The 24,562-nt window shown below is 41.8% G+C and overlaps 1 protein-coding gene across 2 annotated transcripts in view; it reads right to left on the bottom strand.

The window, feature by feature from the left end:
- LOC111870910 overlaps positions 1–24,562 on the bottom strand; it is a 251,703-nt gene that overhangs the window by 2,577 nt on the left and 224,564 nt on the right. For both annotated transcript variants that reach the window (XM_023863538.2, XM_023863539.2), the window contains 4 exons: positions 20,276–20,954; positions 18,315–18,511; positions 17,221–17,507; positions 8,705–8,858 (listed from right to left, as the gene is read on the bottom strand). In XM_023863538.2, the coding sequence (XP_023719306.1) occupies positions 8,705–8,858; positions 17,221–17,507; positions 18,315–18,511; positions 20,276–20,930 (1,293 nt within the window). In that variant the 5' untranslated portion in view covers positions 20,931–20,954. The remainder of the gene's footprint in view (positions 1–8,704; positions 8,859–17,220; positions 17,508–18,314; positions 18,512–20,275; positions 20,955–24,562) is intronic.

Below are 24,562 nucleotides of genomic sequence, written 5' to 3' on the forward strand. Positions count from 1 at the left end.
TGAAAGTTAAACGGGTTCTGCGACTCCCTGAGTTGTGAGACAGTAAAATATGGCAATGAGTCCCTCTGGATTCGGAAACAAGAATGACTGTGCTGGCGAAGCCCAGAATATGTTTACCCGATCAGTAATAAGCAGGGCCCGGATTTTTATGACCTGAAAATATTTAAAAAATGACCTAAAGGAGAAAAGAAAGAACACTTCGCTTCCATGTTATTCACAATTTAGAAAACATATGAAGAAAATTCCCTAAAATGGCCAAAAATGACAAGAAATACCCTTAAAAGTCCAAAAATTTACCAAAAAATTACCTATAAAATTTACATTTCTGTAACCATCAGCTCATATTCGAGATTTATATATTTAAGAGCATCGCATAGGATACAAGGAAAAAAAAGTTGACATGTCATCAAAATCCTGTCCTGGTAATGAGATATATGAAAAATGCATATGTACAGGTATGTTTATTTTGCTGTGCTGTCAGTATTTCAGACTTTAAAGCGTCTAATAGCATGATGGCTGGTGAATAATGAATTAGAAAGAATTTGGAAGAAGTAGTAGTGAGATTTTCCAGTAATTATCGCGGAATTTTTCTGGAGTGACTGTTCAAAACTGCGAAAAATTATAATTTATGATAGCAGTGACTCGGCCGAAATTCGAATCCATCACCTTCCGAATACAAGACTGGGGCGTGACATCCAGACAAATCTGTTAGGTGATTTTGGGTCCGGAAAAAACTTTTGAAAATAAGAAACTGCAACTGGGAGGAAATCTCTTCCCCTGTATCGGGGTTATGGTGATACCTAGCATACTACTGTGATTCGGTACATCAAATTTTGTATGCAGAGGGGGCATACATGTACGTATCGAACGTGTTTGAAACATAGTTCGAATTTCAATAATCGTAAACATGACGACGGACTGAATTGCAGAGGTTACATCAAAGGCATTTAAATTCTAAAGAGTTCTGACGATGCTGTGTGACACCAGAGATTACTCAGTTTTTGGAATTAATCGTCCTGTATTCTAAACGATATAACTTTTCTGAACTTGGATCTGTTTCCAGAACAGACCTTCTCTCTTTGATCCGCTAGAAAAACCTAACCTCAATCTTTGGTCCGAAACATTGCTTTTTAGAATATCGGGCGAAGCACAAAGCCCCCTCCCCCCAAAAAAATAATAATCCAAGGGATATGTAATTCAGAATATGTACTTAAGAAATAAATTCTTCACAAAATTAAAATAAAATAACATTAATAATAGTCATAGTGCGGAGCTAGAAATCTATGTAATAGGAACATAGGCTTTATGAGGTGGAAATTCTCACGGTAGACTTGTGCAAAAGCAAGCGAAATGATACACGCAAATCACACTGACTCAAGATGGCTGATGGAAACGGCTGTATGACATGGCTGGAGCAACAAGTGCGAAAGTTGTCTGGCAATTGAACAGAGATAAGGCTGTAGCCTCGTGTACGGTGAAATTACATGCCCTGTCAGTTTCGTACAGTCACATCCCATACTTATGACTTAATACGTTTCCGAAAAAGAGTCGTAAGTCTAAATTTCGTGAGTCGAATTCATTATAACATGGGACGTACATAAACCAACTTCGCTACGGCATGTAAATAAAGAATGGAATTATGGTAAGATGAGACCGCCTCTGTGGTCTAGTGGTCAGAGGTCCTGGCTGCAGATCCAGAGGTCCCGGGTTAGATCCCCGGCGCTACCAGATTTTCTGAGAAGTAGTGGGTCTGGAACGGGGTCCACTCAGCCTCGTGAGGATAACTCAGGAGCTACTTCAAGTAAATAGCGGCCGTGGAGATCCGTTGCGCTGATTCGCTAAAGTTGGCACTAACTTCGCCGACAAGCGGCGGTCGCTCGGTTGGTATAGTTCGCTTGAGGACTAAAGCCACGGTATTTGTTTTATTATGATGAGAAATGTTCGTTCTTCGCGTGACGAATTATTATTTTCTTGTCAGTATCATGATACATTATAGCTGAAACTTTGAAGAAGGAATAACACCCAAATTAGGAAACTGAGGTATGATCATATCGCTGAAAGAATATGGGGAATGAGGACTTGAATCACATCCAAAAATTTGGAAGCAATATTTTCACGTTAAGTTAACAAACCTCAGCACTGTACAAGTTAGAGGGGGGCACACAGAAAAATTTTATTTTGGCTTGTCTGTGTTCTCCAGTACATCCGCAGAAACAGGAAAGTGGCTAACAGAAAACATAAGTTTCTACATGTACCATAATATAATTATCATTATAGATATAAATATTATAATTCCGTAATTTTCATGTAACTAGTACATCAGTCAGTAAGACGAAAATCATTATTTTAACTGGTAATTAGGTACCATAATTAATTAACTGTAAAACTAAAATTGTCCTAGCACAGCGCCATGAAGAATTGGGGAGTGCAGGTATAATATACATCCATATTTAACATGACCTTGGCAATAGATGGAGGTGAATGCTCTGCTTCACGCTCCTACCGCTTTACCCCGGGGAAAGGGCCCCGATGCCCATTGGATATGAGGCTGGGTGTTTCTGGGCGACTTGGAGAAGAGAGAATTCTTGACCCTACCGGGACTCGAACTCCGACCCCTCGGTCGTCCAGCCCGTAGCCAGTCACTATACCGACTGCGCTATCCCGGCTCACTAACTATACAGAGGGAAACTGCCCTAAAACTGTGGCGCACTTAAACATCTAAATAGGGGTGCGATAAACGTCACATTAGGTGTTTGAGGTTTGGGGTTATGGTTAGTAATAACTTATTTATGACCACGGTCCCTAAGAGCCATATCTTTTTATAGCTTTTGTGCAGCCATTACACGCTCGTAAAATGCGAGAAATGGCGATATATTTGATTATGGTGTTATTGAGTTTCCTACCCATCGGTCCTGATCAGGCGGTATGAACTCCAGTTACGTATTGGTTTCCCGTGACGCAAAGGATTCTGGTATCCGCAGCAGGGCAATTCCTTGCCAAATTATCGTATATAAAGGCAGTCTCTTTCGAAGACTTGTAAAATTTGTGATCCCTATAGCCATTTATATTCACCCACTTTAATAATAAATACCAAATACGGGCATGGAGGTAAAGACATCAAACAAATTCCGTGACCGCCGCTTGTCGGCGAAGTTAGTGCCAACTTTAGCGGATAGAGAGTGTCACGTGGTCAGCGCAACGGATCCCCACGACGATTAATCTCGGTTTTCTAGACCGCAGCCTCTATTTCATTGAAATAGCTGCTCAATTAACCTCATTAGGCTGAGCGGACCCCCTTCCAGAACCACTACTTCTCAGAAAATGTTGTAGCGCCGGGAATCGTACCCGGGATCTCTGAATCTGTTGCCAGAAACTCTGACCACTAGACCACAGATGCGGTCGGTAAAGACATTACTATTACTAATAGACTAAGCACTACGCCATGAAGACATATGAGGGAATAGAAGAATAGATCCACCATTTCTAATCTCGAAACTTGGTGGAAATTATTGGTCAGTTTCACGCCATGGCCGTTTTGTCCCCTGGCAAACAACCCACGTTACCAACTGTGTACGAGGTTGATTGGAACTTAGAGCCCGTCTGGATGACATACTGAAGATATAAATCTCTTGCCTCTGCCGGGATTCGAACACAGATCATTTGATCGTCCAGCAGATAGCCTAGTCGCTATACCGACTGACCTATCCTGGTCCCATAATAAGGATTATGTATCGAAAAAAATTAAAATTAAAACGATTAAATTTAATGTAAACCACATTCATATTAGCAATTAATTTATAATTCCAAGCTCAGTATTTTAACTTCTAAATTTCTTACGTTGTAGAAGGGCTTTCTCGTGGGATAAAGCGGCCAGAGATTGAAGCTAAGCCACTCCATCCAGTGCCTAAGTTAAGTGTTACATGGATATATACCTTCGCTACTCCATACGTCTTCATGGCATGGTGCTTAATTAAGCACAGGGATAAATTTAATTTATCGTTTTATTCAAGCATTTCTCTGTGGGAACCACGAGAGGCCCAGCAGCTTTCAATTGGCTCTTGTGAGCCCCGTTGTTTTATTATATCGTGTCCCTACACACATCACTGAACGTGAGAAGCTAACTTCTAATCTGTGCTTGTTCGTTCAAGTTGGCAATTAGAAGCCCTACGATCTCAAAATATTGTGAGCGGGTAAGCATCTGGTGGTTTGCTGCACCCTCTCTTCAAGAGGATTAAAGTATAATTGGTTGAGAGAGGGTGGCGGAAGAAATAGACACCTCATATTCTTCCCCTACCGCAGCTACACTGAAGGGAGCCCGTGGTTAGCCAGCAGGGAGCGTCAGGCAACTCAGAAGTTGAGCAAGAAAGCATTGTATTATAGCCCAATGTAAAACATAGGCTAAAATTTAATTAAGTTTTAATTTACTCAGTTGCGTTCAGAAGCGTCTGCTTGGGGGAGGGGCAAGCCAACATCTTCACCCACCCCCCGTTCACTCACTCATGGAACTGAGACCCTTCTTGAGAAGCCGCCAGTTGTGCAGCTACTCAAAAGCTTCCCAGCATTTTATGGAACCCGAAGGTTCATTACCGTGTTCACAAGAGCCCTCCACTGGTCCCTATCCTGAACCAGATCAATCCATACCATCCTATGCTATCTCTCTAAGATCCATTTTACTATTATCCGCCCATCTACGCCTTGGTCTTCTTAGTGGGCTCTTTCCTTCTGGCTTTCCCACCAATATCCTATATGCATTCCTCTTCTTCCCATTCGTGCTACATGCCCTTCCCACCTCATCCTCCTTGACTTGATCATTCTAATTATATTTGGAGAAGAGTACACGTTATGAAGCTCCTCATTATGCAGTTTTCTCTAACCTCATCTATCTTCGGTCCAAATATTCTCCTCAATACCCTGTTCTCAAACACACTCAGTCTATTCTAAAGGGTTCTGACGTTGGTGGATGACACACAAAATTACTGGGGTTTTGGACTTTTGCCATCGTCCGGAATTTTAGGTAATAGAGGACACAAAGTTTCGGAAACGGGATCTGTTTCCGTCTTCAGGTGAAAAAGGAAAACACCTACTCAGTTGGTCCCTTAGAAAGAGTGATTGAGAGCGGGCCCATCTAAGTAGGTGTTTTCCTTTTTCAGCTGAAGACGGAAACAGATCCAGTTTCCGAAACGTCGTGTCCTCTATTACCAAAACCCCAGTAATTCTGTGAACCCTGTCTGTGTTCCTCCCCTAGTCGTTAAGTAACCAACTAGATTAAATTAGAGATGAAAGCTGAAAATGCCACCTGGAGGAAGGTTCTGCAATCACATGGGAGCAGCCGAGGTTCTGGTAGCCTGTACCTGACAGGCCCTCGAGACCGGATGATGGCTTTACAATTTTTTTTTTCATTAACAGAAGCTTCAGAAGTCTATTTCTATAATCCCCTACGTATATCCTTTCTGTTTATCTCCCTCGCGTATTGGAGCCATTACACCTGCTTGTGTTCACAGCCCGTATTCTGTTCCTTCTGAAGGGAATAGAATGATATATCGATGTTCCCTTATCACAACAAGAGAACAGGTCGCTCTCAGAGACCACTTTAGTATCCTCTTTCTGCCTCAAATTCTTCGCTTTCTTCTTTTTCCTCTCCGACTTTCCTCATTTACTTCGTAACTCTTCCTTCTTAAAGTTTCCTTCCTTATGAATAGAGATAACTCAGTCGGTACAGCGACTAGCTAGGAACTGGACGGTCGGGGTTCAGTTCCCGGGAGAGGCAAGATTTTTCTCTTCTCCTTAGTGTCCACGCCAGATCGGAGCCCACACAGCCTCTCTTTCCGCAGAGAAAATCGGCCGCAGCATGAAGCTCATCACTCACCTCCATTTAGTACCGACACAAATAATGGTGGAGCTATACCTCCACTCCCCCTTAGGTCTTCATGGCAATTTTTTAATTAATTACGCATAGGGACAGCAAAATATTTTTATGTTCTTCCTTCCTTTGTTCTGTAGAGTGAGAGGTGAGGGATCAGCTTCATGCCCTGGCCTTTTTACCACATGGAAAACAGTCGTTGATACCCATTGGAGGCTGGGTGGGTTCCAGAGCCAGTCTGGACGCTGTGAAGAGGAGAAAAATCTCTTGCTCCTACCGGGAATCAAACCCCGGTAGTCCAGCCAGTAGTCCGACTCTACTCCCACTATCAATTCGAATAACTTAGAGAAGTTTTATGTAGGGTACAGTTGTCCCTGTGCTTAACTAATTAAGCATTACGTCATGAAGGCTTAAGGGGGAGTGGAGGTATAGATCCACATTTTGTTGACCTCTGCACTAGTTGGAGGTGAGTGGTCAGCTTCTCGCCCCGGCCGCTTTATCCCCGACCCATAGGACAGGAGGTTGGGTGAACCACAGAACAGGCCTAGACGACGTCGTGAAGAGAAATTTTTGACTCTACCGGGACTCAAACTCCGACCCCTTGGTAGTCCAGCCCGTAGCCAGTCGCTATACCCACTGAGCTATCCCGGCTCCTGAAGTTAAATGTAAATAATCATTAAAGAAAATGGAGTTGTTCCCAAAATTTCGGTTCAAATTTTATGCACAGAAACGCCTCTAAATGAACTAAATAACGTTTCGGGGTTTGATTCCGCTACCGTCTTCAGGCTAATATTTTCTTCAGCATTTATTTAGCTTAATTATTTTTTTACTTTCTTTGGGGTGGGGTGAGGTTGAGTTCACTTGGTACGTCGGCCACTACTGGCCAATTGTTACCAGCCCCGAATGGTAAGTGATGAGCGTGGAGCAGTCGGAGGAATGAGAATTGGCAGGGGAAACCGAAGTACTCGGAGAAAACGTGTCCCAGTCCCCCTTTTTGTTCACCACAAATCCCACATGACCTGACCTGGACTCGAACCCAATTCATCGCAGTGGGAATACGGCGACTAACCGCCTGTGATATGGCACAACCTTTACAGTATTTAACCTAAACAAGAATGTGATCTTCCTTTAGATGTTCCATTCGAGCAACTGTGCGTTTGAAACAATTACGACGTCCCGTTATATTTTAGTTGTGCACGAAACTCAGATAAACTTCTTCGGAAGGAAAATGGCAACCATGGAGAACGGTGTCCTCAGGGACTCATGTTCAGGCTGCTACAACAGGAGATCGGGCAAGAGTAGTCATAAAATCCTGAGACTAGCATCAACTGTCACCGGAAATGACGAACATTCAGAGCGCCGCAGACACTAGTATCTTCTTGACCTCTTTGCGCTGATGGGCTACAAGTGCTAGACAAATTGTGACACTAGTAACGCTGGTAAGACAATCAGAACCCTTCGAAATATTAGTGTGACGTTAGCTTTTGTGTCAGATATACAGAATGTCCTAGGAGGAAGGATCAATATACTGGGAGGTCATAATATCGGCCATTATAAGCAAAAAAGTATGTATGTACTTGTGTCCTATTCCGAACAGGGCATGCGGTAGCGTAGTTGTTGAGGCACTATGCGACAAGCCGAAAGGTCGCGGGTTCAAGTCCCGATGTGATAATTTTGTCAATTTACCTAATCCTTCTGGCCGCACTAACTATGGCTCTGGTGTGGACTCAGCCTCTAACAGAAATGAGTATCAGGAATCTTTTTCCGGGTAAAAGACGGTCGGCGCCTAAGGCTGACAAACTCACCGCCATCTGCGAGGTGATTGTCTAGAGAAAATGTGGGAGCCTCGACGTCTCACAACCCTATGGGCCTTCACGGCCTGTTACAGGGACGACTTTACCTTTTACCTATACCGAAAGGTTTCCGAAATAGAGCTGTTTCACCGTACAGTTCCAAAACTGTTGATAAGAAAGAGATATTACGTACTGATATATTGGGTTTCTGGACTTTATCCATCGTCCTAGTTTTTAAGATAACAAAAACACAACGTTTCGGAAACTGGATCTGTTTCCGTCCTCAGGAGAAGGAAAAGGGGGAACACCTATTCTGTTGGGACCACTGGTCCAGTGATTGAGGCTAGCTCTTTCTAACGGACCCAACAGAATAGGTGTTCCCCCTTTTCCTTCACCTGAGGACGGAAACAGATCCAGTTTCCGAAACGTCGTGTTTTTGTTATCTTAAAAACTAGGACGATGGATAAAGTCCAGAAACCCAATATATCAGTGTGTTATACACCATCGTCAGAATCCTATAGATATTACGTACTGTTTCTAACACCGGTATTTATTGTTCAAGTGATAAAGTTTTTACAGTTTGTCTAGTATAATAAATTTTCGAAAATTCCACCGTCAACATCAATGCACTTTGCAACTCGTGTGAGGACATGGCGTGTTGTTCGTCTGTACAGTGAAATAGCTCTATCTCGGAAACCGTTCGAAATGGGACACATGTATACAATCTTTTGCTTAGAATGGCCGATACTCTGACCTCCCATAGTATTTACCTTTCCTCCTGGGACACCCTGTATTTGCGCCAAGGTTTATGAAGACGATAGCAAGTGAAAAAATTAGGCAGTGTGTAGGCAATATCGCAGAGGATATTCTCGAAACACATAAAAATCCTGGATTATGTATATAATATTAGTGAGGATGGTTAGAATTTTTATAATACTAGACTAACACGCTGCCACCAGACTACATGAACGCCCAAATTCTGGAAAAAACGTATATTTTAAATATGAGTAAGAAATTCGGCAATTTTCAGTGTAATGTTGGTGGCACTCACTTCCTTGACAGCGATGTCTGTTTCCATGATAATTCCCTCATCGGAAGCTTCTTGAGAGTAATAATGGCTGAAGGGAGCTCCTGGGAGAGCAACTGGTTCCATGTGACCAGATTTGCCATGGAGACGCATCAAGTAGGCCGTCCAACACACGTACCTGCAACACCCACAACACATACATTGAGCAGTGACACTTATGCACTAAAGAGAAAGGCAAATGTAGGATCTGAGGCTCTCAAACCGCTGCTTAGGAAGAGTGCTGTCTTCTGGGATATAACACCGAGTATTCCGTTGAAATCAACTTGCGTTTCGAAGGAATATATCGCCTCCATCTTCAAGGTTGAAACACAAGCCAAGCAAGAAACCAGCATGAAGCAGTTGCTTATGTTATCATACAACTTTAGACTGCGAAGCTGGTTAAATATTTTAAAGTTAGGTTCATATCCCTCAGAAAATATTTCTCGTCTTAATTACACCTTTAACTGATGACAAAGGTCAACCAATGAAGGTATGAGTTTACGGACGTTTCGGGCGAACTTACCGCCTCCATGTTCACGTCGAAAATGTATGAGAAAGAAGGACACTGTGTGAAGTAACACTCTAAAAATACAGATTGTACTTTAGTCTTAAACGCTAGCAAACTTCTACCAGATTGTACGGCGTCGCGTCTCTGACCGTAGTACTCTTCATAGTCACTGCTGGGATAAACACAAACTCAAATGATAGTCAGGTCTCCCGGTAACTTGACTGGGATTCGAACGGGAGAACACAAGGCGCCATGGTCTCTTCCGTTGGAGTGATAACATTCATAAAAAAAATATAAAACTATCCCTGTAAGAGGTCGTGAAGGCGCGTAGGGCTGTGAGACGTTAAAGCTTCCACATTTTCTACACAGTCGTCTCATAGATAGGGTTAAGTTTGTCGGCCTTACGCGCCGGTCTCCCTTTACCCACAGGAAGATTCCTGGTACTCATTTCTGTTAGAGGCTAAGTCGACCCCAGAGTCACAGCGAGGCTTGAAGTTTTTGATAAAAGAAACACCAAATAACCTCATCGGGAATCGGACCCGCGACCTTCAGGCTTGTAGCATAGTGCCGCAAACAACTACGCTGCCAATTCATACGTGTATAAATTCTGGTACTAACTTTTCTTTGTCCTTTGTCCATACTAATTGACGTTTCTGATAACTTTATGCAAATGACGACTTGTCAACTAGTAAGCTTTCATGGCCCACCAGGGCGTTAGACGGCGCAACTCTGTAGAGCGTGTAACAATGGAACTTGAGTGACTCCGGTATTTTGCTTTGTTTCTTATCACGCCCGATAACTTTGCTCCCTTTAGAGCATGATGACCGCTGAAGGAACTGTCAAGATAACGAACGATTTATCCTTCAGTTACCGTTTCCGGTGAAAGGCTGTCTAATGGAAACCCGTGCGTATACTCCATCTGTTATAGGAGCGAGGTTTCGTCATCGGCAGTTAGTGACGTAGACCGTTACGTCATCATAATAAATTAAGTAAAACAGGTTCCTATGCTTAATTTAGCACTAAAGCATGTCTGCTTTTACCGGTTCTCACGGTCTCTTCACTTGCGGATTTCTTATATTTTTCCTTCTACTCTGAAGATGGAGGCGATACGTTCCTCCGAAACGTCGGTTAACACCACATATACACGGTGCCAAATCCCAGAAGACTGCTTTCTTCAAAATTCCTCTTATTTATTTTTCTTCTCACGTGAATAGAACTACATAAACAAATTCCATCGCCCAAATTCCTTCTTCAGAATCCAACACCCCCGCAGCTAATATATAAATCCTCCGATTCCTTTTTTATGAAACTCTACAAAGTTCATTACAGTACTCACAACAGCCGATCACTACTCCTGAGATAAATGGATCCAGTCCATACCATCACACAGCAACTAACTAATGAAATAACCTTCTGGATGTAAAATTCTCCTTGAGAAATTATTAGTCACTCTTATGGTCAATAAAATTCCCAGTTTTTATGGATCCCGAAGGTTCATTATCTCCTTCATAAGAACCCGCCACTGACCTCTATTCCAAGCCACATGCCAAAGGCATAGCAGTAATAAGAATGAACGCATATAGACCTCTTAAACTGGTATTAATCTTTTAAGATAGTTGATTTCGAATCCTGGCATGTCTCGAATGGGAAATAGGTCAGGGAATGAGAGACAGTTTGATGTAAATAAACCAAAGTCATTTCAGAGGGAGAAGACATTAAAATATTGACCTCATTTACTTGTAGAATGTTCATAAATTTCATTCTACTATCCACATCAAAGTAACGTCCATAAGGAAACACTGGGACGAGTCAGAACTAAAGCAGCAACAATATATACGTATATTATACATTTTACAGAAAGATTGTATAGTACTGTTATTTTATGTGGGCCACTGAGTTTTGAATGCGCAAGAAATATGGCCGAATTCACTCTTACTTTCCAGTGAGTCAGTTATCTGATATCTACACGCGGGAGAGATTTTGATGTGGAGAGATCAGCATCATGTAACTACTAAAGTTACGAGATATACAAAACATATTATGCGCAGTCAGATAAGAGAAGTCGTCATTAGTGAAAGTTCTAGTTTCTTGGCAACAATAATTCTATAGTAGAAATTAACTCCGTTTCCTGTAGTCCACAAGCGAACTATATGAGCCTCTGTGGTCTAGTGGTCAGAGTTCCTGGCTACAGATCCAGAGGTCCTGGTTTGATTCCCAGCGCTACCAGATTTTCTGAGAAGTAATGGGTCTGGAACGGGGTCCACTCAGCCTCGTGATGATAATTGAGGAGCTATTTCAAGGAAATAGAGGCTGCGGTCTAGAAAACCGAGATTAAAGGTCGTGGGGATCCGTTGCGTTGACAACGCGACACCATCTATCCGCTAAAATTGGCACTAACTTCGCCGACAAGCGGCGGTCGCTCGGTCTATAATAAAAACACCACATTAATAAATCTCATGTAATTATCGGTTATTATTTCTAGTGCAGGTCGCGGTAGCCGAGCGGGCTAAGGCATGCACTGTCTTCGCTCGCTTGATCGTGGGTTCGAATCCCATAATAGGCATGGATGTTTGGTATGTATATGTGTTTATTCCGTGTTTATGTTGTCCTGTGTTTAGGTAGAGACCTTGCGATGAGCTGATCACCCGTCCAAGGAGTCCTACCATCTGTAAAATTATCAAAATAAAAAAACAACCTTGACACCGTAAAGGTATAAGAGGAACGGATTAAGTAGGATAAGTAATTATTTGCAGTCAGATGTTCAACACGTTTTTACTGCCTCTCTTCGCAAGCAGGACATTGCCCCCACTACTCCAATTTTCTATAGCTTCTTACGCAAGCCAGGTACCACTATAGAGTAACAGGCCAATAAAATGTAGAGGATTTAGTTTGGGAATTGGAAATTTAAACATGAACTGCTACAGTCTATTGTGTGAAGTTTCTTATAAATCGATGTGCAGGTAAAAGAAATTCAGGGCCGAAGAATTTCTCATGTAAGTAGCCGGAAATAAGCATAAAAATTCTAACCGATACCCCTTGCATCATAGGCAACTTATCTGTCTTCTGCGTTCTGCGGTATCTGACAGGCGTTACATGTTAGACTGAAAGAAAAGTCTGTATGAATCAGTTTATTGGAATCTGCGTCAGTTATACGAGTTACACCTCTACAGATTTCGGTATCTCTCTCTCTCTATCGAACAAGCAGAAATATCACTGGCAAAATCCTGCTCTGTTCTCTTGAAGAAACTTTCTCTTATAAGCACACTGACACATAACTTCCACATTGTCCAGTGTCTCATTTCTTTTGGTTAAAATCCGCAATGTTTCGCAAGCACTTTCTGCTTCCTTCATCATGTAAAATGATAATGCATACTGTATATGTTATCTTTTAAATGAAGACAGTCTCTTTCTACTAGAGCAAATAAAACAGGCTTTTTATAATTTTATTGTAAATCTTATTTTACAATCTTATGTGCAACTATTTATTAACATAAAAGTGTAAAAAATTTAAGTTTAAAACTTAAAATTTGAAATTTAAATTGTAAAATTGTAAGATTGTAAAATGAGATTTACAACCAAATGTAAGAGTGCAAAATGAAGCTACACTATTAGGCTTTATAATTTTACCTGTTGATGGAAGCGTAAACAGCTTCCAAAAGCTGTTTTTAACCAAACAACGAGATGATGGGACGAGCCAGTTAGAGTAGCAGTGATACTATAGACCCATTTTCACGAGGTGTTCGGTTTGAATACCAGCCGATACACTGGCTATCTCATGGCTTCCTTTGTTCCTCCAGGTAAATTCCAGTATATTGTCTGAATCAGGCCACGACCACTTCCTTCCGGGTACTTTCCAATTAATCTATCTTCCATCCGCTCAGCTACTCAGTGCAACAGGATAACGATAGAAAACACAACACACATTCTGACTCTGTGAATTCAGCGCTTCTTATATTCCCCTTTCCACAAGAATATTTCGAAACAGAAGAGAAAGTGACGTGTACTTCAGGGACTTGTAACGTACCGCAACAATGCAAGCAGCAAAACAGTCCGGCGTCTGTAATTACAAGAATGGAGAGCTGGCCGCTTCCAATATGGGGGGAGTGTTCTGTGTGTTCCGATCAAGCAAGAGATATGCAACGGTGGAACACTGGAATGCAACAGAATGTAGCCCCACTTGAACGAGCATTCTGTAGTAGGTCAAAGGGTCTGGGGTTTAATGGGGTTCAATACAATTGTGTTAAATGTGACTTTTAGTTAACGCTGCCAGACAAATCGAATCGAATATACGCTTTTTTTCCCTGGGATAGGTTCTAGTTGTAACATGTTGGAACACGGATATGTGTAAACCATGGAAGGCAAGGAAAGTAGAAACGAAATAATGACAAGGAAATAAAGGGTTAGAGAAAGAGGTAAAACGAGGTATGAAGAGAAGAATTTTGTGGTTTATTTTATGACGTTGGCAGTATTTCAGTTTATGTAGCTGGAAGAGTAAAGAAAAAGAAGAATAGAAATGGATAAATAAAGCAGACAATAAATAAATAATAGAAAAAGAAAGGAAACTTGTTATTAAGGGAAAAGAAATGAAGCCAGTTCACGGCTATCATGCGTTACGTGAAATGACTGTACTTGGAGTCTCTTCTCAAGTGACTTATTCATGATTATCTGCAAAGCGAATTTTCATATAGGATGAAAGTATTTGTAGCAGTATGTGTATATAAGGCTGTAAAAATATAGGGAGATAAGCTCTCTATATTTCCAATATATATACAGAGTTGGCTGGTTCCTGATGACGTCAGACAGGAGGGCACAGTTTTACTACCCATTTTATTTAAAAGAAAACTTTCTTATCAGATGCTGAACTATTGTCTAATTAATATATATATAATCATTTCCGATACATTATTAACGTTAAGCTAATGTAAGACTGCCATCAATTGTATCCCGTTCTTAATTAGTGAATAATTACTAAGCCCAAAGTCTTTCAACCTCATACTGCAGGAACGTTAAATGTTAAAAGAAAAATGTACATAATTTCATATTAATTATGTAATATATCTTAAGCACATAATTGAAAGAAATCTGATATTTAAATCTCATTAACATTTGAAAGTAGTGACTAGTCACCTAGATTTGTCACGATTTTAGTGACTGTAGACGAGGTTTGAATTGGTGACCGCATTTACTGAACTCTTCGATACAACACATGACCACACTTTGCAGTAAACTGTTAAGCACACACACTGATGTCCACAGTCACATCTTCACTGCCGTTGCTTGGTAGCGACTTTCAACGTCGGACACTCCCCTTTCACTGGGTTCCCGAACTGTCCCCGTGCCTCAGCTACCGGCTTCTCACAGCAACACCTCACAAGGGACTGAACCGCAGCGGTCCTCTAACTCACTCACTCACTCACAAATCAACTCGCTCCACATTTGTCCTGTCTCAGCACGGATCGCACAGAAAACATCATCCCTCTCTTACTGTTCACGGACCGTTGCTAGGTGCTCGTTTCGCGCTCGTTGCCTAGCAACAGGTCTACATGCCGCAGTATGATGAAAGAGCCAATAATGTCTCACGTGAAAAGTAACGAAGTTTAGGAATATGGGGAAAATTCAGATCCTCAGATTTTTGTTTTAATTTGGAAGGTAGTATGAATCCGGAAATTTCGCGAACTAATGTACTAACATTTTCGAGGGAAATAAAAATTTTGGTAGTTTCTTAATTTCACGTTACAATAACTTAGTAAGAACAAATATTTTGGGAAGAGTATTAATTATGCAAATCAATATTCTGAACTAATTCAAATGTTTTAAGATTGTAAAGCTGCTCAGAACACAGAAATCTTCAAATATTCCTAAAATATGACGGTTTAGTGTGTGGAAACAGCGTTCGTAATGTCTGTGCAATTTTTAAATGCCCTAGCACTGAAGTCCGTACCACTGGGTTCACTAAACATTTAAGTCTCCATCGTGAAAATGTTACGAAGTGAAAAAAATATTATAAGATTATGTATGATTTGTGGTTTTCACGGCGGTGACTATGAAGAATGCAGTCTTCTGGGTTATGGTATTGTATAGATCCTGTGTGAACCGACGTTTCGGAGGAACGTCGGTTCACACAGGATCTACACGGCGCCACATACCAGAAGACGGCATCCTTCGTGATAATATTAAACACTGCTCACCTCAGTTCCCTGTAGCAGTAGAAAATAGTGATTACGACGAAAGAAACATAGAAAACTCTGGATTGATCGAAATCTAATGTATCATTCTTTTTATGAGGAGGAGACATAAATAAGATGGTAGCCCTATTGGCTGCACGCCACTGATAAACTCGGACTCGGTTCGTCCCTGCCTGTAGTCCCAGCTGTACCTGTACAAGAGCGTGTTGTACGACACTCGTAATGAAATATTCAACAAGGAGTTTCTACCCTGACAGGCCTACTAACCTACTTCACATATATCATGTTACACAAGTACACCCCGTCTTAATATGCCCTGGAAGTACTGTGTCAGGGGGTGTATCAGAAAGGGTGCTCTCTAACCAGCAACGTGGCAGCAGTACCTGACTTTTCAACAGAGTTAATATTGTAACATGTAGACCCGTTGCTATGTAATGACTCTGTAAACAACGGCAGTTGCTAGGTAACGGCTGCAAACATATTCGCGACATGCACCAGTGGAGTAACTATGAAGCGGTTTTCTCTACGCGGTCCGTGCGACAGCTACGTGACGCAACAACAGAAAAAATGTTGGAAGAGGTGTTTTCTGTGCGGTTTGTGCCCAGATGTTATAAGCAGGATAGGTCTAGAATTCGGTTAGTTGTGGGACAGTCACCGGCCAATAAGGTCGTAAACACGGACGCTGAGGAAGCTACGGATATGACATCCGTTACCAGGCAACAACCATTGAAGATGCGATGGACTGAGAAGGTTTAGTGCGTGCTGTAGTGAATTGTAGAATGTGTGAATTAGCGATAGGCCTATAGTTACTTGCTGTTACGATCTGTCAGTGTTCAATAAATACAGTTACCAATCAAAACCCCGTCTATAGTCACTGATACACGTAACAATATCAAAGACGTAATTGGATGGGATTATAAGTCACTTCCACCCATACATGCTCACAAACTACATATCTGCTGATCAATCTTAATGTTATTTTTCCAAGTATTTTTCACTTTTACATAAGATTTTTTCAAGAATTTTTCCATGATGTGGAAACTAGTTTTCCAAACGAAGTAAGAAAATTTGCTTATAAAACTGTATGTCAGCATTTTAAGACAATTTTAATTGATCCCCTAGATTAGTCATGATAGAGGACTATATTCGCTAATAACTTAACTGTCGGTATTAGGTAACATTTGCTATATTTCCTTTTTTTTAAGAAGCTTACGAGATCACCTTGCTGTCTGTGAGTTTCTGTATTCCTTCTACCTTTGCTAGTCAACGTCCAGGTAAACACTTCCTCGCGGCAACGAACACACACGTCACAATAGAACTGGACCCGGTGTTTTCTGTGTGGTCCATGTCGTATCAAATACTCAATATATAATTGAAGGTAAGTCGGTGGTTAGTAAAAGGTAAAGTTATCCCTGTGCTATGCCATGAAGACATATGGGGAAGTCGAGGTATAACTCCACTATTCTTCACCTCGGCACTAGAGGGAGATGAGTTGTCAGCTTCACGCCCTGGCCGCTTTACCCCCTGGTAACAATTGGATAGGAGGATATGTCGGTCCCAGAGCCGATCTGAACACTGTGGGAAAGAGAAATCTTTTACCCCGGACATCCCTTTACCAACTGAACTCTCTCTTCCTACAACTTCTTGTTGTATTGCAGTTGTTCTCATGAGGAAGAAGTCTGGCTTGCTCCCATTGTCGGAGTGCAGAGTAGCTACTTTCAGAACACTGTGTCCCTGAGTTTTGTTAGGAAAAATCATAAGATAAAATGAACCTGTGGATAGTGACACTTTTAGGGAACATCCTGTACCTGAGGTGGTTGCGAGCCACGTTGTGTATGTCCTTGTACACCATGTGCAGGCGTACGGTCTCCGAGTGACAGTCACTCTTGATGGTCCAGGCTTGCTTGTCCCTGTCGTAGCACTGGGCTACCACGGGAGTGGGCAACACCACTGCGGAGGGTGGCTGATGGCTCCCTGGTGACTGAGCCGCCAGATGAGGGGGTGGTCCCGGTGTCTGCAGCCCCACACTCGAGGTGACAGCTACCTCGCTGAGTGTATTGGCCACCATCATTTCCAAGTGAAGGCGTACAACTCCCTGCAACACAGAGGGTAGGGGGGAGGTTTCTGCTAAAATGTCCGTTTCTTAACACCTGACTTAACAATAAGAGTCTGACCGGGGGTAACGCTCTAGACTTCTATTGGTTCGAATCCCGGTGCGGAAACAGGTCATCCTGTCTCGGGTTCTTCGTCTGTTTCTTCAGGTCTTCCAACTAAGTTCTCATATACATTTATGAGTCATTAGGGGAATGCCGTAGCGTAGTTGGTTGGTCACCACTGTTTCCTTCCAAATCTTTCTCACTTCATCATTCATCTATCATTCAACGTCATAATTTAGCTACTGACAGCGTCATGAAATGACAAACAAAATTAAGACAATTCCTCTAACAAAACCTTGGAGGCCTATAGGGTTGTGAGACGTCGAGGCTCCCACATTATCTAGGAAATCGGTTTACAGGTGACTGTGAGGCTGTCAGCCTTACGCGCCGGCCGCCCTTTATCCTCCAGGAAGATTCCTGGTACTAAATTCTATTAGAGGCTGAGTCGATCCTAGGGCCATAGTGCGGCTGGAAGTACGTGTATTAGATCAATTGAAAAATCAAGTGACCTCATCGGGAATCGAGCCAGCGACCTTCCGACTTGTAGGATATTGCCCCAGCCAACTACGCTACTGCGAGCCCCCGAAATTGCTGCACGGTGGAAGGGAAAATTATTGAAAATAAATTCTAGTGGACTGTACTGATCTGAAAAATTTTCAACCGTTTGGGTTCATAAATGGCAGAGGATTTCTTGAACAGGCTGGATTTCGATTTCAAGCCACTCTCATCCATGTATCTTGACCCACCTTATACACCAGGTCGTTGAAACGTGTGCGGGGATGCCATCCGTACCCCTTGCCGTCTGTATCGGATACATCGTCCATGATACCAGAGTCTAGACGCCTGTCGTTTTCCCCCAGTACGATGTTGTACCTGACCCGACACTGATGGTCGAACCCGGTCAGTCTGTTGAGGTACACGGACACACGGCCATCGCCACTACCTGCAACACAGCAGGTTAGCACAGCCGTTCTCACATCTATGATTGAAAATAAATGTCAAAGCAAGTCTAAACATTTCTGACGAGAGTGTGTAGCAATAAACGTGATTATTATTCCGTGTCCAGTTGATACAGAGGAGCTCAGAAGTACAGTACAAATATATATACCACTACACGTGATGACTAACAGATCCAGCTCCCGAAACGTCGTGTTTAAAACGGAAGACGATGGATAGTATCCACAATAACGGTCATGTTTATTGTCTTGGCTGAAGTTCAGTCTTCAAAAGTAAAGAAGACGTAAGGGGAGTGGAGGTATAACTCCATTATTCTAGATATAGGCCTTAGATGGAGGTAAGTGATCAGCTTCACGGCCAGGCCGCTTTACCCCCAGGGAAAGAGCCTCTGGTACTTATTGGATAGGAGGCTGGGTAGGCCTCAGAACCGGCCTGGACGCGGTGGAAAAGAGAAAACCTCTTACCTCTGCCGGGAATCGAACCCCGACCGTCCAGCCCGTGCAGTGCTCAGGCGGTTAGTCGGCGGCTTCCCACCGCAGAGGCCCTGGTTCGGGGCCCCGGCCGGTTTAGATAGTATTTGTGGTGGAAAAGTGGCACTAGGATAGGTTTTCTCTGAGTACTTCGGTTTCCCCTGCCAATTTTTATTCCACCGATTGCTCCACGCTCGTCATCTATCATCCGAGGCTGGTACAATAGGCCAAATAGTGGCCCCCATCCCATGAAGTTAATTAATTAAGTGGTTTAATTTCGCTCAGAAATTTGTATCTTTCGATACCCTGTCTAAAGTCTAAACATTAGGATACAGCTTAGGGCTCTTATCTGGGGGCCTAAATGCTGACTCTCAGAGCGGAAGTACCAAAGCTTTCGGATTCGTTAATTAATTGCATCTGTATTCTACAAACTACAGGTCAGACTCCGATATGGTGGCTTCTCATATTGGAGGCCCGTGTTTAGTTCTGGGTGACTTCATGCTGTGTTCATTGTGGATTAACTGGCATTTGAACATATTCCTTTTTTCAGTTTTTTCGATTTTACTCCGCTAGTCGTTACTCCACCATTGTTCCGTTCTCATATATTTCCACCCACTGAGATATGCGGTAGACCTGACCAGGCAGCATATTATAACATCCTCATCATTTAAGGACGATTGCTCCGTGGCCTTTAGTCTACAAGCGAACTATACCGACCGAGCGACCGCCGCTTGTCGGCGAAGTTAGTGCCAGCTTTTGGGGATAGAGGGTGTTGCGTGGTAGCGCAACGAATTCCCACGGCCGTTACTCTCGGTTTTCTAGACCGGATTTAAGGACGATTAACGAAAGAAAAATTCAGAAGGGCGTGGAGGGAAGCGGATGTGGCCTATTTTATATATACCGGAATTTTCTTGGAGAGAGTAGGAAAATTACAAAAGATCTCAGTCAGAACAGTTTGGATAACTTGCTCTGTGTAGGAAAGGAATTAATTGACTAAGGACGGGATCTAGTGGCGAGGTGAAGAACCTACGAGTAACATAAAGGCAAATAATTTATTGATCGTCTCAGAAGCACCAAAGTTTTCAAGGGAAAAGTTTTACCGTTGAGTGTCTTAAGGACCAGAACATCCTGTATGAGATAAATTACAAATGACACAGACGGAAGGGGGCTTGATCGGGATTTGACTTGATGTTTTGAGGAAAACGAAGAGAAACCCTCAATCATGATGTGTAAAATAAAGTAAAGTAAAACTATGATGAAGAAAATGCATAACTTCTTACCTAAGTCCTTGGTTCCATGTGGATATAGCGCTACGTTCCAGTCAAACCCACCGAACGTGAAATATGAACTTTCAAATTTCTGCGCACCACTTTTGGTTCCTGAGGTCGAGCCGGTATTTGTAGAAGCGTGATGATTTGTGTGATGACCCGTTCCATGATGATGTCGATGATGATGGTGATGATGAAATGAACCAAATATGGACTGTGGTACTGAGAATTCTGTATCATAAACTGTTCTTAAGTTTCCCATAGTCAACTCAAGCTGGAATTCTCCATTCGTGTCTGTGAAGTTTCTTGCGTATAGGTCACTGACAGGAATGTAATTCCTGTTCCCCTGTGCTGGAGAATCATATGTAAACTTCACCTGCTTCCCGGTGAAGGCTTCGTTTACGCTAAAATGTTCTCTGTTTAGTAGAGTAAACGTGAAATCAACGTAAACACGCATACCATCCGAAGGGCTCTTCCAGACCAGATATACGCCCAAAACTTTATCGGTACGAGAAAATGTAATGGCCCATTTGTGATATCCGCATGCAAATTCTTTTGAAGTTACATCACGTTCTAGGTCACGTGTCACGGATTTTGTTACAACGAACGTGAACACGTGAGTGTTGGCGCGATCTTGCAACTTCGCAAAGCGGTACAGTAGCGACATCTTTCTCACTGTTAGTCACACCATCTGTGAACAGAAAATGGAAACAACCAGTCAGAACAAATGAATATCAATGAATGTATATAATTTTTACTGTCAACACAAAAATATTTTATTATTTATTTATTTATTTATATAGCATACACTAAATATTTGGACCTCAAATGGATCATTTTCAGGTGCTGAAAACTTCTCACACTACACTAAGATTCAAATATGACGGGGGGTGAATGAAAGGTTCGTCGCGCCGAAAAAGAGATACAGCGTTGCCATGTTAACAGCTACACCAAGAAATTCAAGTAACTTAATACTACAGAATAGTCCGTTCTTACGATTTGACAACTCGTAGCCCTCTTATGTACTAGCACGTGACGCCATGAATTCTTGGAGTAGTTTCTCAACTTTCGGAGGAACCTACTGTCTACATCTTCAGGGTTGAGAGGAAGAGAACTCTGCTTGTTATTTGTTTCTTGTTAGATGCCTGCTTGGTTTACTCTTCGACTGTAAAGATGGAGGCAGTATATTCCTCCGAAACGTCAGTACACTTCCACCAGACTACATAACATCACATTCTACATTATAATTACTGAAGTATTGACCTCAAATTAAAAAGGTTTCTGGATCTGTGTGCGAAACCTTTGCTCCTTGATTTTCGATCTTTACATATATGTTAATAACAAACAGCCGTCTAAAAATGTATTATTACACATAAGCAAAGTAATTATATAATAAGTTGTGAAGACAATAGTAAAAATCGCGTGTAACTAGTATCGAAGTTTGAAACTATTTTTTTTCTCTCATCACGTGACCATCCTTACTACTGCGTAAATAACTGATATTCACCGTCTTAATCGAATCCTATAATAATTACTTACAAGGAGAATTAAAATTCTAATTCAATAATAGAATCGTATGTACAGGACCTGTATACAATTTTAGGGAATAATTAAAACTACATTTTAATAATTCGGCTCTAGTCAATATCATGAACACGAATCATAATTTCATTATCATAAAAGACATTCAGTTGATGTTGTTTAGGAAAATCGCCACTATTTATTGCGGTAACCAAGTGTGAACTACATGATTGTCTGGTTCTATAAAATCCTAATGATATTATCACGTTATATTACTGATTGGAGACGCGGTTCGGATTGGTAATTGGATTTATTGACCACTTACAAGTCATAAGTACAATTAATTATTACACTATTGCTCATTTACACAATGTACAATCACTCCATACTTATATTCTCGGTCTAACTGCACTAGTTTTCACGGGTTTGTAACACAGGGACTATAACAGTCTCACTGAATCACACACTCCAAACATTACACATAAATAAATTCTTCTAATCACATGTTAAGTCTTCACAGGCCGACTTCTAATTCTTCAACTACGAACTTCCCGTGGCTATCTCCTTGCTTGCTAGTTCTAGTGCATCTGCCGCTATTTTCCCTAACTTGTAACTGCTTCACATATATAGGCGAGGAACGGACATGAACCTATATTAAACACGTATTACGTGATCGCTATACAGCCAGCCTTTTGGCGTGTCAGTCGGATATACAGAAAACGTATCACGTGATCACCACCCACCGCGCACGCGGAAAACACAGCTTCCTCTATTGTTGCGTGTGTGTATTTCGGGCGTGGCCTAGAGATGACGTCCTTCTGTTGTTTCATATTGGTACATGTTTACGGAACTGTGTCCTGAGTGCGTTGACGTGTCACGATATCTAAAGTGGACCCAGAAAGGTCTCAGCTCCACGTACTTAGCTAGTTTGGCGAAACTTCTGCAACTTTTTCTTTGCGAAATGAAATTCAGAAAAGTGTTCCTTTTTTCACCCCTTTTATTGAAAGGGCAACTGCTTTTCTAAGCTCCTAATGGGAACATTTCTGAATAGAAGAACGTGAGTGTTGCTAAGTGCTGCCCTCTGTCTGTCTCTCCAGAAGCTTCAGCACAAGCTACTCTCTCCAGCTCACTTGAAAACAACGCCACAGCCTTCTGAACTCCCACGTGACCTCTACGAAGCTGACATAATTCAATTTATTAAAAGACAAACCATGTACGTCACGAACGAGAAAAAAAATATGCACATCTCGATTGCGAAATTAAATTCTTTTCATGTGGTAGAAAGTAACAGGGAGATAAATTCGATTTTACGTATTAACCGTGCTATATTTCAAGGAAGGTAACACATTATATGATCTATGTACTACGCTTTTGGGATTTCTTTCAATCATTGTTTATTCATCCCACGTTTGCTCCTTAATATATTTATTTTTATATTCCGGTTTTTCTGCTTCCTGTCCTCGTATGATAAATTCACACCGAGAAAGTTAGCTCAAGTGATAATGCTTCTGTCTTTTATTCTGAAGGTGTTAGGTTCAAATCTCGACTGGGAAACCTACTATCCTGTCTGAATGTTTTGATGGTTTTCCTCAGTTCCCCCAGGCGTATGTCTGCTTAGTACCTCAATTTAGACAATCTATATTTCCTTATGCATCCTTTTCAATTCATTATTCACTGCCATCAAAACACGTGACACTTTACAGTCTGCAAAATATGACTTTAATTTGGGAGGTACCGGATTCGAATTTCGGTCTGAACACCGAAGTACACAGGCTGAGGTTTTTCTTTCTTTTACTCAGCACCTTCAGGAGAATATCGGCATATTATATTTTGAAATATGCCACGACCAATTTAGACTACATTATTTCGAAATTCATAACTCGTTAATTATCCCTAAACAATACACTGCATAATCGGAGTTCTTGAGAGAGCTCTTAAACAAAAAAAAATCTGTAAAATTATGTTCAGTCCTGAATTTACTGTAACTCTCTATTTTCTTCGCCAGAACTCTAATTTCAAAGTAACAAAATGGCGTCATGTTCGGGCCATAGGAGTCGGCCTTCATCATAATAAACAGCAACAAATTCAGTATTTTCGTTTGGAGGTTATATTCTAAATTCGTATATGGAAGTACTCGTTTCGAATCTCGCTCGGGAAACGGGCTACACTGACAGAAACTCAGCCCCCTCCAGAGAATACCGGGGCAGTATCTCCATTAGACCATATCCGTTTCCTTCAGAATCCTTTCCAGTTCGTTGTCTATCATCCCGCCATCCGGCACTGTGTAGTCTCGATACGTAAAACGTCGTTAAATGAGCAACTGTAAAAACGTTAGCTGCTTATTCCTAAGGCCTCTTACCGGCCTCCCCATGTCCATTTCTTGGTAAAGGTATGGTAAAAAAAGGTAAAGTTATCCATGTGCTTAAATAATTAAGCACCACGCCATGAAGAAGTATGGGGGAGTGGAGGTATAGCTCCGATAGCTAACAGATCCTTTGAAAATGCGACACTGCTCAAGTATTTGGGAACGACAATAACAAATCGAAATTTTATTCAGGAGGAAATTGAGACGTTACTGAATTCGGGTAATGCTTGTTGCCATTCAGTCCAGTTTTCTCATCTGTTGGCTAAAACCGTAAAAATTAGGATATACAGTCTCTGACATTAAGGGTGGAACACAGACTGAGAGTGTCTGAGAACAGGGTGTTGAGGAGAATATTTGGACCGAAGGGAGATGAAGTGACAGGAGGTTGGAGAAAACTGCATAATGAGGAGCTT

The sequence above is a fragment of the Cryptotermes secundus genome, unplaced genomic scaffold (assembly GCF_002891405.2).
Source record: "Cryptotermes secundus unplaced genomic scaffold, Csec_1.0 scaffold896, whole genome shotgun sequence".
Taxonomy (NCBI): Eukaryota; Metazoa; Arthropoda; class Insecta; order Blattodea; family Kalotermitidae; genus Cryptotermes; species Cryptotermes secundus.